The sequence below is a fragment of the Typopeltis vanoorti genome, chromosome 15, assembly GCF_054136105.1.
Source record: "Typopeltis vanoorti isolate ZY-2024b chromosome 15, IOZ_Tvanoo_1.0, whole genome shotgun sequence".
Classification (NCBI taxonomy): Eukaryota; Metazoa; Arthropoda; class Arachnida; order Uropygi; family Thelyphonidae; genus Typopeltis; species Typopeltis vanoorti.
The window spans coordinates 53800693-53819130 of record NC_143563.1 but is presented as its reverse complement, the minus strand read 5'-3'; the positions used below and the strand labels follow the sequence as shown (position 1 = coordinate 53819130).

Below are 18438 nucleotides of genomic sequence, written 5' to 3'. Positions count from 1 at the left end.
AATATAGATAATGAATAACAGAGGGGATAATGTACATCCTTGTCTCACACCAGATTTAACATTAAACCATCTTCCTGTACTTCCTTCAATTCTAACTGCTGACTTACAACTCAAATAAAGACTAAGTATTGCTTGATATAATGCCCCATTGACACCATATAACTGCAGCGTATTGAATAGCTTCTCTCTTGGCACCTTGTCATATGCCTTTTCCAAATCGACAAAACTTAAATACAGATCTTTGTTATATTCCCATGCTTTCTCAACTATTTGTCGTAAAGTGAAGATCTGATCCTGACAGCCTCTATTTGGCCTGAATCCAGCTTGTTCATCACCAAGCTTTTCTTCCACAATTCTTCTCAACCGTTTCTCAAGTATACTTGCATAGATCTTGCCAGGAACACTCAGTAGGGAAATACCTCTGTAATTCTCACATTCAGTTTTATTTCCCTTTTTTATATATGGGTACTATGAGAGCTCTACTCCAATCATCGGTAATTCGTCCCTCAGTCCAGGCTTTCTGAACTATGCAGTGCAGCCACTGTAAGACTTTTATACCACCATACTTCAGCATTTCTGGTCGAATATCATCTACTCCTGTGGCCTTTCCACATTTCAAGCCTTTGATGGCTTTTTCTATTTCAAGTATGGATATGTATTCCTGACTAGCATGCCTGGTCAGTGTTTTTTATCACTGTGCTGTCATCACTGCTTGTTTCATTTAGCAGTTTTTCAAAGTAATTACTCCATACTTCAAGGATATCTTTTTCTCCTGTTTTCATTTCACCTTTATCATCTCTAATTCCTTTTACAGCACTCTTTCCTCCATTCCTAAGCTTCTTCAACAACCTCCAGAATATCTTGCCACCTTCTTGATATTTATTTTCTATATTCTTGCCAAAGTCCTCCCATGACTTTTGTTTAGCTAGTTTTACACACTGTTTAGCTTTCTTACATTTGTCTCTGTATTCTGTAAGAGTAAAAGCTGACTTATTTGCCAGGAACTTTTGATATGCTTTCTTCTTTTCCTTCACTGTCTCTTTAACTTCCTGTGTCCACCAGGGAGTTCTGATTTTTTTATCCTTGCACACAACCTCACCACATTCCTCTCTGGCAGAATCAATCAATGTTTTCTTCAAAGTTTGCCACTGAATCTCCAAGGTTTGATTCCTGTTCTCAAACTCTTTCATTTTCTTTTCAATAATCTTCCTATATTTCAGTCTACAGTTCACATCTGAGAGCTGCTCAACTTTTATTCGCTTTAAAACTTTCATACATGTTATTCTTTTCAATATGAAATTCAATTTTATCCTGCTCAAGACTAAATAGCGATCGCTTCCAATTTCAAATCCTCTGTACACTCTGGTGTCCTGCACCCGGGAGAAAACATCACTATCAACAATAACATAGTCAATGAGACTTTTCTTATTCCTAGCCTCTTTTCTCCATGTGAATTTGTGCACATTTTTATGTTGGAACATGGTGTTAGTAATAACCAGTCCATGTCCTGAGCAGAAATCCAACAGATATTTGCCATTATTATTAGCTTTGCTCTTTTCTCCAAATTTTCCCAAAATATTTTTATATGTCTCACAATCATTTCCTACTCTGTTATTTAGATCCCCAACAAGGACCAACTTTTCCTTTTTCATTGTGTCAGTTGCTTTTTCTAAAGCCTCAAAAAATTCCTCCACTTCTACCTTAGTAGAACCTTCTGTGGGACCATAGGTACAAATAAGTCTCATTGTCCAGTTCCCCATTCTCGTATTTGCCCACATCACTATACTTGAGACTGACTGCCATTCAAGAAGATTAGCCTCATATTTTGTGTTGAATACTATGGCTACTCCTTCTTTTCCTGGACATTTAGTTTGAGATGTTAAATACAAAAACAAGTAGCAATTACTAAAATATGTCTGAATGTGAAACAATATTGCAGTCTTGACACTTTATCTTGTTTTTTAACACATTAATTTCCCGCATGATTAGGTTCGTACGTTTTTCAAGTGGTGCATTGGGCAACAATTTCAGACAACTGTTTTATCAATGAACAAAGGTTTATTAAACTCATTAGTATGGTACAATTCAATTTCTAATATAATTCAATTCAATACTAAGAAAGCACTTACAAAATAACATTAGCTTATCACAAGTAATTTGGCTATGATCCTATGGGTATTGCGATCATGCCACCATAACAAATTCAACTCATACAATCATATGTATAATCCCAGATCTAATTAACACATTAGTTAACCCTATATTAGTCAGAATACACTATATGCTGTAGCACCTGGACATATGAGTTCAACTCACTCTATTTAACTGTCTAAAACTATGTAGATTAAATTATCCTTTCACTGTGTTAACACGTAACTTTGACATTTAAAACTTTCCTATAAGTTACAATACACATGCATAAATTTCAGGACACATAATTACTTATATAATATTAATATTAACAAGCATAGTTTCATTATGATCAGTCATGTACTAAAGTCCTAGTATAAATTTCCTTAGTCTCCTCAACAGTTCAGTAATAGAATAATGATTACAATTACAGACGATTTTCAGTTAACACGAGATTTTTACAGTACCTTTTTCTCTTGAGTTTTTTATATTGGCCTCTATTTTTTTCCAATTGAACTATCCTAGTATGATCTCTCCTATAATCGGTCACTCCTAAGTTCTTTTTTGCATTAAACTGAGCTTATGCGATCTTTACGTTTCGTACTTGAATTAAGAACACACTTTAGAATCATCTATACCATGGCTGTGAAACTCACCACATGGACACCGACTTCTTTACAGATTTCCTTTTTTCATAGTTCTCACTGGATGATGAAACACATAGATAATACCTTCTTTCCTTTAGCTAAATGGCATTCCTCATTTCTTACCATAGGAAATACGGAATCGAAATCCCGCTCACTTTTGTTTCCTTGTTGTGATGACGGAGATAACTCCAATCCTGCCACTCAGGAAAACCTTGTGAAACCCTATACGAAGGAGCTCGTGAAGAAACTATCCGGGAAAAAAGCCTCGCTGGGGGGGGTTTCTCTCCCTTTTATACCTCGACCCCTAACGGCACCTTCTTTAATTTCTTTTTTCCACCCCTTACTTGATTCAACTTCACTGACCAATTAGGGTGGCGTTTTTCAGCCAAACATCCTTTGGTTGGCGAGCCCCGTGACGATGTCTCAAATCCGGGAATTGACCCTGAGCAATAGTCTATTGTTTTTTTATTTTTGCTAGCCTCTAAATTAATCCCCCTTCCAAATTTTTAAGAATTTACTTAATATTTTAATCTCTAGCCTCTCACATACAATTTCTTATGACTAATCCTTTCTGTCTTACTTAGCTAATTTTTTTTTTATATCACAACACTAATATATTCCTTCTTTTATTAGTTAGTTCAACAAACACTTTTTTTTTGTTATATATTTTACTTGGATGCAAGAATATTTTTCTTTCTTTTAAATAATTCATCTATTAGCTTTTATACAGGGGTTTTATTTTATTTTATCTTCATGTTACACCATGATAACTGAAAATTCCACATAGTGAAGGTATCAGGGTGTAACACTGTGGTCTGACTGCTGCTTTTTTTTTTCTTCTGATTCAACCACCTTCTTAGACTACATAACAGAAATCATTTTGATAGGAATGAAGACCTTCCTCCCCCATTCTGTCCAAAATTACTTACCAGTAGCCTAGTCTTGGTTCTCAAACAAATGTGGCAATGCGTTTCAAGAAAAAATAAATTCAGCACACCTTGAATAGCTCAAAACCAAAACTTCAGTGGCATGCTCAGCCTATGTTGCAGCTTGTAACAGATGTAAAAAAAACCATCAACAAATCCAAATCAGATTTTGATAGTGCTATATGCCACAAACTCTCCTCCTCAATGGAGTCATGCCTTCTGGTCACTTGCCTAGGCCATTGGGTGGAACGTTTGCTCATTTATGTTTCCTGCGCTGTTACTTCCACCCAATGGCCTAGGCAAATGTATGGTAAGCAATCCTCTGTATGGTAACAATACCCAAAGTTTCCTGCCACACACAAGAACTGGTTTACATCCAACCCATTTCAAAGAAAGATGACAAAAGTCAGGCAACAAACTACCATTCAGTTGCTCTCACTTCTCTTCTCTCAAAAACTATGGAGAAGGTCATCAATAGCCAACTTGTGCACTACCTGGAGATTCACCAGCTAATTAGTGATCATCAGTATGGATTCTGCAACTCGAGATCCACAGTTGATCCTCTGGCAGGGGCGAATGCTGGTGTTGAAATTCACACTTGCTCTTGTTATCATTCAGGGAGTGAGAGGTGTGATTGAAGTCTGATTAGCAGAATAATGAATTACTGACCATTTAAAACTATATATTTAGAAATTTATGCACATTTAATCATACAAATACAACATTTATTTTACAAATGATATTCTGTCTTTTTCAATTTAGCTACTTGAATACAAATTCTACCCTACAGTTCTTCTTTATGAACTGGTCAATAACATCATCATAAAAAGTTGTTTGTAACTTAATTTTCCCAAGCAACATGCACACTTGTAAAGGCTGGCTGAAGCTCATTGGCTAGAGCTACGTTGACTGCGTATGGTCTGTGGTTAAGCAACAGAGTGAGATGACGTGAAATGGCCATGCACGCGCATGAAATCACACTGCTGCTGCGAGGACCTGGAACTCTTACAACCGAGCAAGCCAAGGTAGCTTTGACTAAACGAGCAAGCATCGGCCTTCGATACACAACGCAAAGCTCAATTATTGCCGTGTAAACTTTTTGTAGACAGAAGAATTAAGAAGTCTTCTGTCTACAGAAATAAAAGCCTAAATGCAATGCTTATAAATGCATGCATTTATTAAAAAATAAATATTATTTCTATCTCGATTAATGAGCTTGCATAGCAAGCTTAGAGAATTCGCCCCTGTCCTCTGGTCCTTTTCTGTGGCTTGATCCTCTGGACTCAAGCCATGGAAAAGTTGAGAGAAACTCACTGATCAGATTTGGTACAGAAGTCTAATGAGCTAACCATTCTGTGGTCTGCTTTCCACCCCTCTGCAACTGAATCACCAGCTTTCTCACTGATCTCGCTCATTCTGAATCATGGTGGATGATTTCTTCTCCTCAAATTTCTCCACCATTGCAGGGCTGTCCAACTCTCTTCCTGCTGTATATAAATGACTTGATCTCACTGATTTCAAATCCTAATGACAGTATACTTCACTCCTTTTCATTTGACAAACTCTGTAGCACTCAGTTATTAGAAACCTCAAGATCCACCATGAACAATGTCCTAAACTCTGATCTCCTTGCCATATCTCAATTGGGGTGAGGATAACCTTAGAGACTTTAATGCTACCAAAACCTAGTCCTGTGTAATCTCTCTCTTGCTAGAAAGATCCCACATCCCTTCCCCTAACTTTTGATAATACTCAGATATTCAAACACAATCAGATTTCCTTTCTTGGGGTGACCTATACCTCCAGCCTTACTCATCAACACTTTTTGATTCCAGCCATCAAAAAGTCAGTCTATGATTTTTTTGGTGATAATCAATTGAGCAAAGTAATCTCAGAAAGGATTTAGGTGCATCACCCAAAATGTGAGAACAGTATTCCATGGTTGGGCAGATTTGGGATATGTACAGAATTAGCAGCTGTACAGGTGAGAGGCTTGAGCAGAAAAGTTGCTAACTGTATACAAATCCCTAACACATTTTGGGTGGTGCACCTAAATCCTCTTTAAGATTAATTGATTGATGCCATCCATAAGAGGATAATCACTTAATTGATGATCTCTCGCTCACAGATCCACTCCAATCTCTCTCTCTCTCTCTTTTTCATAACATTGTTTCCTCCCTATGCCTATTCTACAGATGCTTTCATGGACATTGCTCTGCTGAACTGGTCACTATCATTCTTTTACTTTCCTCCAAAACACTAAGAACAGGAGTACTAGCTTCCAGTCAGTACCATTTACAGTCCATTACTGAACTAACTTCATTGCCTCTTTCATTTCATCTACCTCTGTTCTTTGGAACAGCATCCTCACTCTGTCTTCCCCAAAGACTATGAATTCAGGTGTCAAAAAATTTCCTTCTTTCTTCTCACCGTCTTGCATGGCCTTTGATGTGTGATTCATATACATATATATGTGTGTGTGTGTGTGTGTGTTACAGTTAAAGTGATAAATCCAGTTATTATTAATAATTACCGGTTGAAGTGAATAATTAGAATTAATCACTTTAACCGGTTAAAGTGAATAATTCCTAGAGGAGTCTAGTAAATGTAATAAAAACATGTTTATAGGTTTTATATATAGGTTTTCATTCTCAATAGAAATTATAACAGGTTAGTTTATAATGAAAAAAGTAAGGAAAGTACTTCTTTTGCACTCAATGAAATAAAAAATCATTATAAACTAACCTAAACTAACTTAACCTAACCTTTATCAGTTGGAAATCATTATAAACTAACCTAACCTAACTTAACCTTTATTGGTTAGGTTAGTTTATAATGAAAAAAGTAAGGAAAGTACTTCTTTTGCACTCAATGAAATCAGAAATCATTATAAACTAACCTAACCTAAACTAACCTGGATGTCACATGTCAAACCAGAGTGTAGTCATAGTTTGTCGTGAGCAGATTAATGGGGATGAAAGATAAACGTTGTTGTGGGCCGAGCTTAATGATTGCGGGCAGATAAATGGGTCTAACAAACAAAAGTTGTTGTGGGTAGATGAATGGGGATAATAGATAAATCAGAGAGGAACTGATCAGTGTTTTTCTCCATTGATGAGGAAAGAGGTACAGCAACGACGTTTATCTATTATCTCCATTCTTTTGCCCACAGCAACTTTTATTTGTTAGACTCATTTATCTGCTTGCAATCATTAAGCTTGGCCCACAACAATGTTTACCTTTCATCCCCATTAATCTGCCCACGACAAACTACGACTATACTCTGGTTCGACATGTGACATCCAGGTTAGTTTATAATGATTTATGATTTCATTGAGTGCAAAAGTAGTACTTTCCTTACTTTTTTCATTATAAACCAACCTAACCTAAACTAGGTTAGGTTAGTTTGGTTTATAATGATTTAAAATCATTATAAACTAAACTTAGGTTAGTTTAGTTTATAATGATTTCCAACTGATAAAGGTTAGGTTAGGTTAGTTTATAATGATTTCTGATTTCACTGAGTACAAAAGAAGTACTTTCCTTACTTTTTTCATTATAAAACTAACCTAACCTAAGCGGTTATAATTTCTATTGAGAATGAAAATCTATATATAAAACCTATAAACATGTTTTTATTACATTACCAGACTCCTCTAGGAATTATTCACTTTAACCGGTTAAAGTGATTAATTCTCGTAAATTATTAATAACAACCAGATTTATCACATTAACCGTAACACATATATATTATGAAAGTTAAACTTTTGAGTAACAGAACTTTTGACCTATCATTGAAACTTATAACTTATCAATGACCTTTGAGCCTGAAAGAAGACATTGTACTCAAGATAACCAAGATAGAGTGCATAATTGTGCTGTCCAGGACTAAACTACAGAAGTCTAAAATTGAATCAGACATCCATTTTGAAATGATAAAACATCTGTCATCTACTGCCAAGAATTGTCTATTGCAACTATCCAGTAAACTTTTCTCATGATTCTATAGAAACATAGCAGAAAGCAATTGTTGTGTCTTTCTGTATAGCTCAGTGGAAGTGACGTGTTTGCATCCTCTTTGCTAGGCCACCAAAAGAAAGACTTAAATTCTAGTCTAGTCGCCAACTAGAGGAATTTTTTCCTAAACCTTCTTTGACCAGTTTTTGAGTTAGTCAATCTCTAGCATGAGCAAGCAGGTTTTTCTTCCTGTGAACTCAATAAATTGACCGTAGAACCCACACTATTTAAGATGATAACATACTATGTTAGGGATCATGAGATGGCAACACATGTCAGTAGTCTCTTCATCGAATGCTGCTTATAATGAGTGATAGTCTTGAACTAGCTATCTCTGATTGGCTACCAGTGGAGATTGAACTGCCCATTCAGTCTCCAAAAAAGTTAGATAGGACTAAAACAGCCTTACTCACTCCCTAATACAGGAATAAAAGGCATTAGTTAATAGCTGAATTTTTTCTTAAATCACGGAAGGACCTAAAATCATCAATAAACTATCGACTAATTGCACTGACCAGCTTCTTTTGCAAGATTCTGAAAAAATGCTGTCATCTTTTATGTTTACTAGAGAGAAACAACCTTTTTCCAAGAACATAAATTGTCTTCCAAAAATATCATTCAACAAATGATTCATCTAGTCAAATTGGAAGCATCCATGAGAGATGCCTTCCTAAAATGCAAGGACTAAGTATTGTTTTTTTTTTATATGCAAAACGCTTACAGCTTCTGTTTGAAGATTTAAAGTACTAAAAGGCCCGGTGAGGAATAAATACAAAATTTATGAACAATAAATACAAAATGTTATATTCAGGCAATGACAATCAAGGAAAATAAGGAATAGCCATAGCATTCAACACTAAATACGAGGCTAATCTTCTTGAATGGTCGGCTGTCTCAAGGGGAGTGATGTGGGCAAATATCAGAATGGAGAACTGGACAATGAGACTTATTTGTGCCTATGGTCCCACAGAAGGTTCTACTAAGGTAGAAGTGGAGGAATTTTTTGATGCTTTAGAGAAAGCAACTGACACAATGAAAAAGGAAAGGTTGGTCCTTGTTAGGGATCTAAATAGCAGAGTAGGAAATGATTGTCAGACATACAAAAATATTTTGAGAAAATTTGGAGAAAAGAGCAACGCTAATAATAATGGCAAGTACCTGTTGGATTTCTGCTCAGGACATGGACTGGTTATTACTAACACAATGTTCCAACATAAAAATCTGCACAAATTCACTTTGAGAGAAGAAGCAAATAATAAGAAAAGCCTCATTGACTATGTTATTAATAATAGTGATGTTTTTCCACTGGTGCAGGACATCAGAGTGTACAGAGGATTCGAAATTGGAAGTGATCACCATCTAGTCTTTAGCAGGATAAAATTGAATTTCATATCGAAAAGAAGAACATATAAAAAAGTTTCTTATTCAGTTTTAAAACAATGTGGGATTTAATATCCCCTTAATTTATATAATGTTTATATCGCCGAAATGAAGCCTATTGGCTCTTTATATTTAAGTAATATAAACAAGTTTTAAAGCGAAAAAAAGTTGAACAGCTCTCAGATATGAACTGTAGACTAATACACAAACATTACTCAAGAAAAAATGAAAGAGAACAGGAACCAAACCTTAGAGATTCAGTGGCAAGCCCTGAAGAAAATATTGATTGATTCGGCCAGAGAGGCATGTGATGAGGTTGTCTGCAAGGATAGAAAAATCAGAACTCCATGGTGGACACAGGAAGTTAAAGAGGCTGTGAAGGAAAAGAAGAAAGCATATTAAAAGTTCCAGGCAAATAAGCCAGCTTGTGCTCTTAGAAAATACAGAGACAAATGTAAGAAAGCTAAACACTGTGTAAAACTAGCTAAACAAAAGTCATGGGAAGAGCATAGTAATGGTAAGCACATAGAAAATAAATATCAAGAAGGTGGCAAGATAATCTGGAGGTTGTTGAAGAAGCTCAGAAATGGAGGAAAGAATGCTGTAAAAGGAATTAGAGATGATAAAAGTGACATGAAAACTGTAGAAAAAAGATCTTGAAGTATTGAGTAATTACTTCGAAAAATTGTTAAATGAAACAAGCAGTGATTGCACAGTGGTAAAATACACTCAGCCGGAATTCAATCAGAATACATATCCATACTTGAAGTAGAAAAAGCCACCAAAGGCCTGAAATGTGGAAAGGCAGCCTAGAATAGATGATATTTGACCAGAAATGCTGAAGTATGGAGGTATAAAAGTCTTGCAGTGGCTGCACTGCATAGTTCAGAAAGCCTATACAGAGGATAACTGCTGTAATAGATATGGTATGAAGGTCAGTAATAACAAGACAAAGACAATGAAAATAGGCAGAAGCATTGAAAATATGAACTGCATTGTGAATGAAGAACCTATAGAACAAGTAAAACATTCCAGCTACTTAGGCACCATTTTTAGTGAAGATGGTAAATTAAATATGGAAATAGACAACAGAGTCAACAAAGCTAGTATAGTAGGAAGTCAACTGAATAAATTTATTTGGAATAAGAGAGAAATTAGTCAAAACACTAAATTAGCTGTATACAAGACAGTTTTCAAACCAATTTTAACTTATGGATCTGAGAGCTGGGTCAGAAGTAAAACACTTGACCAAAGACTAGAAACTGCAGATATGAGAGTCCTGAGAAGGATTAGGGACATGAACAGATGGTATAAATGGCATATCATATTAAAAACGAGGATATTAGGAAAGAACTTGACAGTGTCGGTATCCAGAAATTTGTTAGCACAGGTAATCTCAGGTGGTATGTTCACTTAATCAGAATGGGAGAGGAAAGATTAGCAAAACAAGTATTCTCTGCAAGGTTGGTAGGAAAAAGACCCATAGGAAGACAAAGATATAGGTGGATTGATACGGCAAAAAGTGCCTTAGACAATAGATATATAAGATGTGATAATGTTGAAGTCAGGTAACAGGCTGATTTGGAGGAAAATTGTAGATAGGAAGTTAGCAATGATGTAAATTTTTCTTGTAGTACTATCATATCCTACACACCTCTTGAGGGTACATGGCAGGAATTTGATGATGATGATGAAAGGCCAAGTATACACAGTTTTGGTCTCAGATGGAATGTCCATTTTTATTATTATTTTTTTTTTTTAATCAAGAACTTTTTATATGACCAAAGCTTCCAAGTCCGAGAGGGAACCTCTCTTTTCAGACCAGTATACCTAAGAGGAGGGAGCTCCGCAAGGTACAATTTTAAGCATCACACTTTTGCAATTAAGATTTAATTCAATAAGTGAACATCTTCCTCTCTCTGTGTGTGGATGACTTTACCATCTTCGTTCATTCGTGTAATATTCGTGTCATAGAATAGAACAAAGAACATGTCATGGAATAGCTGCAACAAGCTATTGATCATATTTCAAAATGATTACTTGAGAAAAAATTATAACTAATATGTTGAACTTAAAATATTTTGCTGGTTTTCTAACCAGCATCATCAGAGAACAAATTACAACTGTGGCAAGCATAGCACTCAACTTGATAGTTGTGGATATAGTTCAAATATTAACAGAATAAGAACTAATGTCCTAACAAGTTACCCTCTGGAGGCAGGATAATCATAAAATTAATGTGGAGAGGTCAGGCTGTATTTGGTCTCAGAAAAACTGGTTAATTAATGCAGTCATACTAGTTGAATTTGTGTGCATCATATCTAACTAGCAAGATCTTGGTTCTTATACAATTTGAATTGTTTCTACAACCATGTGATTGAGTGCTGTATACTTGCCACAGTTGTAATTTGTGCTCTGATTATGCTGGTTAAAAAAACCTGCAAAATATAGTAAGTTCATTTATTAAATGAACTTACTATATTTTGCAGGTTTTTTTAACCTGTTATATATCATGTCATATATCCTGTTATATAACAGGATATCATGACATGATATCCTGTTATATATCATGTCAAAGCTATTGACCATAACATTTTCTAGTTCCACTTTCATATCCTTTGCACTCAGTTCTGTTGTATCATTATCCATTAAAAAACTAATCTCCTGACTCCCCCCTCTTGTTTTTTCTTCTGTTCTTTTATCTGTAGTCTTGATAAATATCCTCTGATTCCATAGATGCAACATTGCGCCCCCAAAGAAAGATCAGAATTTTCTTCATTCATGGTTTCAGAGTTGACTTATTCTATGAAGCCACTCTCTGTTGCTCAGTGTCACTCTGTAATACTGAGTATTCCTAACTGTTATACATATCTATTGCACATTTAAACAATCAATGTCAAATGTGACATGGAGAGTGGCTGAGTGACAGGTATCAGAAAGTGAGAAAGAGGATATTGTGAAGGGTCTTGAATTTGGTATTGAGTTATTTGCAGATGATAAGATATAGTGAGTGATAAGGAACATAGCTGATATGGAATCCCTTCTATCTGAGATGAAAAGATTTATTATGTAAGCAAATGATAGTGAATAAGTCATTCCATTGTTAATGGAAAGTTATGCATTTTCAAGCAAAGTGTTATACTGATGAGAATTTGTTCAGATAGTCAATGCAGCTGAAGACTTGGAAGTTATTCTGGATTGCGAATTAAAGTTTAGGAGTTGTACTGATAAGATAGTTAAGCCATTGCATCAAATAACAGCACTGTTAAAAAGAATGCTAACTTATAGGAATAAGACAGTTCTCCCATTTTACAAAGCTTTGATAAGACCATACCTCGGTTACTGTGCCCTGAATATGGTCACCTGGATTCCAAGAAGATGAGTGACATTTGAAAAGATTCAGAGGAAAGGGCCCAAGATGATAACTGGCCTATGAAATTGTGCAGATTGAGGAATTGTGATCTCCAAAGTTTGAGAAAGAGACAGAGAAGAGATGTGATTGAAACATACAGTTAATAAAGGGATCTTGCAGTATAGACACAAGTAAGATGTGATTGAAACATACAGTTAATAAAGGGATCTTGCAGTATAGACACAAGTAAGATTTTGTACCGTATTGATGGCTGAGGTAGAATTCAGAGTCATCCCTGGAAGCTAGCTAGGGGATTGTTAATACATTCACTCTTAGGATGCTAGTCATACTGTACTAATGCAACATAAGGCATGACACACAGCCCAAAGTTAATTAAGAAACATGTGAGATACAAAGTCTTTTCATGGGGTGTGTAGTGAGTATGTGGAATGGGCTATCATTAGAGATTATGAGTGCATCTTCAGTAAATATATATGCTCATGGAGAGATATGATAGGTATTTAAGTATGAGTGTCTAAATGCACCTTTCCTGAATGAGTTTTTCTACTTCTTGGAGACAGATTCATAATAATATAAAGAATCCACTGCCATGTCAGTATTAGAATTTTCTGTCTACTAAAATTACATAAAGGTGAATTGGTTTTCCAGCTTTTAAACTAATTTTCTTGATATTATAACTTTATATTATATTAATATTCAGTATTTCATATATTCCCTTAGAAAAAGGTGTGTTCAATATGACCTTTTTAAGAAATCATGGAGCTGCTAAATTTTGCATCTTTATGATCTTAAGTAAGAAAATGGTATTATATTCACCCTCCACGTGGAATAGCTTTACTCTATTTTTGTACTGTTATGGCTGTTGTTAAACAACAGAGTTGATTGGTTGTTAAACCACAAAATTATCAAACACTATATACATAAATAAGTTTAATAGAAATTTTAGTGGCATATATGTCATTCTATAGTTATGGATACTCCACAGTTTTCATTATACAAGAAAGGTTTAAAAGTTCTATTAAACCTTTCTGTTAAGTTCTATTTCCAGTGAGAGCTGAATAGCTTGGAAAATGAATTAATGTAAAGGTTATCTGAAAAAAAAAAATGATCTTATCCTAAGCAAATTCACCCTTTCAGTTCTTCTTTCTATTCAGAAATTAGATTCTTATTCTACCAAAGATAAAGTATGTCCCTGATTTCTTCTGTTGTATACAGAATCCCTTGCTTCTGTGTTTAACTTACTATGATCAAACTGGTTAGTCTTCTGAAGTGAGAAATGAAGAATATCTGGCTTACATCTGTGTTTGAAAACATGGAATATCAGTATTAGGGAATTATGGCATAAACACAAATCACCTTATTAAATGAGAAATGACACTTTATCATAGTTCCCTTAAATTTGCAAGAATATATTCATAGAATCTAGTAATTCGTTGAATAATTTTAGGTGTGATTTTTATGCCTATCAAACCTGAATTATATCATATCAATTTATCTCATTTATGAGATAGTTATCCAATAGATGAACATTAGAAAAGTGTACATGTACAATATTCCATATATATTAATTCATTTATACTTTTTTTTTCCATGAGAGGAAGAGGCTACTTTGTATTTTCAGTTAAAAATGAAATTTTTTTTTTTAAAAATAAAGATTACATCTATTATTTTTTTAAATAAAACCCAGTATCATCATAGCTAATCACTTTTATTAAAGATAATCATCAAAGATGCTGTTATCTTTAATGAATATAAAATTCTTAAATAATCCATTTCATTACATTAATTTTATGGTCATACATGAACTTATAAATAAATTTCATTTAATATTTTATACAAGTATATTTGAATTTTAGGTTAATGTTCAAATGAGAGTCATTAGAGAACATTGTGACCTATATACTGAAAAAGGTGACGTGACTCCTATGAACACAGACCAGAGAATGGATTTTCATTTTAATGCTGTTCTAGATAATTTAGCAGAATGGAGAAAAGGAGATGTGCAGGACGATAATCTTCTAAGTATTGTTATTATTTTTTATTATTGTTATTATTTAGTGCCGTGAGAATAATCATGGTTTAAAATTCTTAGACATGAAATGTAATTAAAGCCTTATCGTTTACTTTTTGTTTTTAATAAATTTAGTTTAATCCTTTATTCCAGTGAGAGCAAACAAAGTTTGCGCCTGAAAATATCTTCAGGACTGAATATAGTGTTGTACTATCTTACCTGGGTAAGTAGTACAACACCAGGCAACTCATAGCAAGCTACCAACACACCTAACCCAGTATCTCCCAAAATGGAAAACACATCTCCTTGCGGATATGTATACTGTTATGCATTAAGGGATTGGCCACTACCCAGACTAGTTTTGACTTTTATTGAGGTCTCTTCAGTGGGAGCCAGGCCCAGAGTTAGAGATACCAGGCAGAAGCAGTAGCAAGGTCATCTTTACCTATAGGAGTTTTTGGCGACTCCTATAGGTAAAGATGATTTCAATACTTTTTGCTTTGTTTTCAAATGATGACATATATTTCTGGGTTCTCTTTTCTATTTTTGCATTTCCTTTTTATTTATTTTCTTCAGTTTTTGTTCTTCCCTTATGTTTAAGTACAAGAGATTCTTCAGTAATAATATTTAACTCATTAGTTGTTTTGCACTCATTCTTTTCATTTAGTTTTTATTTTCTTACCATGTCATTTTTTTTTCTAAGGTTTCCATCTTTATTGTCTTTACTCTCATTATTTTTTTTTATGTTCTTATTTAGAATTCTGCAATATCAGGCTTATTATTCTTAGAACTACTCCTTCCTGTTATTTTCTTATGTATTGTTATAATTTCTAAGGCTTTGATATGACTACATCTGGAAACTTAGGTGACTAAATCTGCAGATGACTGCAGATTTAGTCACCTAAGTTTCTTTAGGATGTGGAAGGGTGGAGAGAATTCAAAAGTGAGTGACGAAAATAGTGACTGGTTTGCAGAATGCTCCCTGATAGACTACAAATTTGATCACCTAGGTTTCTTTAGCATGTGGAAGATTGGAAAGGATTCAAAAATGGAGTAACAAAATGGTGACTGGTTTGCAGAATGCTCCCTATGAGGACAGACTGAGGATTTGTTGCTTAAAAAGTTTAGGGAGAGTACAAGAGTTACCTTAACTGTAAGTTATGTAAGAATGCAGTTAGTTAGGAATGTTGTAAAGCAGTGCTTCCCAAACTGTGTGCCGCAGCCCCCTTGGGAGGCCATCAGTTTTGTTGAGGGGGGCCCGAGAAATAATGAAAATAAATTTAAAATGTTTTAAGACTAAGTAGATATTTTTTATCTTAAAAGAAACATATTTAATTTTTATTATTTATTATTCCTTTTTTGTTATTTTTTTTATATTTTAATGGAAAAAAATCACACATTGGTATTGGTTCAGAAATTTTGCTTCCTGCGTATTTCGGAGCTTAATGAATATTAGTAAATATATGCTGATTTATATAAGTTTCATTTCAAAGGTATTGATAAAAAGCACAAAAAAAGCTTACAAATGCAAAATCTTGAGCTCATTTAAAATTGCCAAGTTTTTTGCACTTTAAATGAATGTTTCATTGCTATTGTATGCAGGTGCGGGCAATGCGCAGGAAAGAAATAAGCTTGGTTTGATTGTTTTGTATTGAATATAAATACAATAAATATTATAATAATATATGTCTGTGTTTGGATTTTTTTCCCAATGGGGAGGGGGGCGTGAAATCTTTTAATTTTTCTAAAGGGGACCTTGACATACATAAGTTTGGGAAGCACTGGTGTAAAGGACCCAGATGTTTTTTTTTTTCTTGGAGAGTAGTAAATGAGTGGCATGGGTTGCCAGAGGTGGGCATAAGTTCTTTGTCATTGAACTTCAATGAGAGGCAAAAGCAATTGGTCAAATTAATGTGCCTGAATTTCATTATCCTGTTTACACACCACCATCCATTTATTGGAGGCCTAAAGTGTATGAAAAGTGTTCTATGTTTGGTCTCTAGAGCAGAATTTCTTGATCATGTAAAAAGAAAACATTAAAAAAAAACATGCAAAAAACCTTACTCCATCATGATAAATGTTTTACGTTACAATCTTTTGTGGATGAAAATCATATATTTAAAAAAAAGTATAAGTCACCCCCTCTGTTTCTGACTGGTTTTATCAGATTTCTTGTTATGATTGTTTTCTTTATTATTTTGGACGAACTGACTATTCTGTAGAGAAGAATTATTGAGCATCAAAACTACATCAAGCATAGAGAGTTGTTCCTGTCCAGTCTAGCAGAACATGGGATTAACATGGACACATGAGATCTTTTGGAGAAATGTATGCTTGTCTGCCGAAGTCATTTTAAGCATGAACATGTTTAAGGAAAACTCTGACTCCTGTTACATCATCCTAATCGAGATCATAATGATGTTTATTATGGGAATAGTTTGGGAGATCCTTAATCTAAGCAATGCAATTAGAAATTTTTTTTAATCTCTGTTAATTTATTATTACGTGATATCTGTATGGTGTGTGAGGACTTATTGTGAGGGGCTGCTCCACGCAGTAACCTAGAGCATGATCCACCATCTGTGCTACACACATCCATTGCTGATTTTGCACAATACATCATCTGTCTAATTTTTTGACAGTATTTTTGTCTAATTTCTTGTGTTCTCTGGCCCATTAGCTTTGTTTGCAGGACAAAAAATTGTTCAAAAACTCTGCTACCTCCAACTAAAGCTACTCACCTTTAGTTGAAAAAAAAAACCTATAAAGATTCCTCTCATAATGATCCAGGTTTTTTCCAGTGGAAGGGCTCATGTCCTGTCATTTATATTTTTTAAATGTTGGTTTTCTCTAAAATATAAATAGATAGCTGAATGTTAAATGTTCTTCTTTCTTTGAATTGCTTACTTTTACATGGAAAAATGGACTGTAAGATTCAGTTCAAAATATTTATATGATCCTTAATGTATACTTAAGTAATTTGTTCTCTTGATCTTCAGATTTCCTATTACACTTCTTTTATTTCTGAAGGTGTAGCTTTCTATTTAGTTTTTCTTTTTTAATCCAAAAGGATATCTGCACCACAAGCTACTCTTTCATTCTGATTACTGTTCATCATTACTTTCCATTATTGATTGTTAGTGATCTCATTAATGTTTATGATACATTGTTAGTTCTGCTTTCTTAATTGTTAATCATCTAATGTTAATAAATCAGCATGTGTGGTCTCTCGAGCAGGGTTTCCAGATAACATCTATCACATATATAGGCTAATGATTTTTGTTGGTGGAATTCACATAAACAACATTACTTATCAAGTAGTAATTGTATATTGTAATGATTATTTGCCAGTGTTATTTTGTTGATCTATGAATACATAACTTTGATGGATCAAATCCATTTCAACATAATGCCATCTATATCCTTCAAGGCATATCAGTTGTATCTATTTCTGTCATCTGCCTCTATATTAACAGTCACTGTTTCTCAGATATTTCTTGTTGATTTATTCATGCAGATCATCCTAGTTGCAGACACATGATCAAAGCACATGATGGTACATTGAATGACAAATGCTTTGCATCTGCTGAGTACAGTATTAATATGTAGCTGTTCTACTAGACTAAGATATATTGGTGTATGGCATTGCTATTTTAAAGAGATAATACTGAGCATACAATATGCTTAATTAAACCCCTGTTTGTATGATGACACACTTAATTAGAGGATATTTGGAAAGAGTATTGAAATATTCAGTTCTTATGTATTGCTATAGCAAAACATAATCATTTCTGTGGTATGACAGATTATTGTGATGCTTGTTGTGTTAATTTTTACAGAATAATTAAAGTTGCATGACTTTATGATCATCCTGTATAATAGAGAGAAAAATCTAATTTGTAGTTCTGAAAAAAAAATATTTTTTTTTTCCTGTGCTACTTTAAAAATAATGTT

General features: G+C 34.2%; 1 protein-coding gene across 6 annotated transcripts in view; it reads left to right on the top strand.

Annotated features, from left to right (window-relative positions):
- LOC150098765 (lysine-specific histone demethylase 1B-like) overlaps positions 1 to 18438 on the top strand; it is a 508665-nt gene that overhangs the window by 320670 nt on the left and 169557 nt on the right. For all 6 annotated transcript variants that reach the window (XM_090404995.1, XM_090404997.1, XM_090404999.1 and 3 more), the window contains one exon: positions 14330 to 14495. In XM_090404995.1, coding sequence (XP_090261121.1) covers positions 14330 to 14495 — 166 coding nt within the window. The remainder of the gene's footprint in view (positions 1 to 14329; positions 14496 to 18438) is intronic.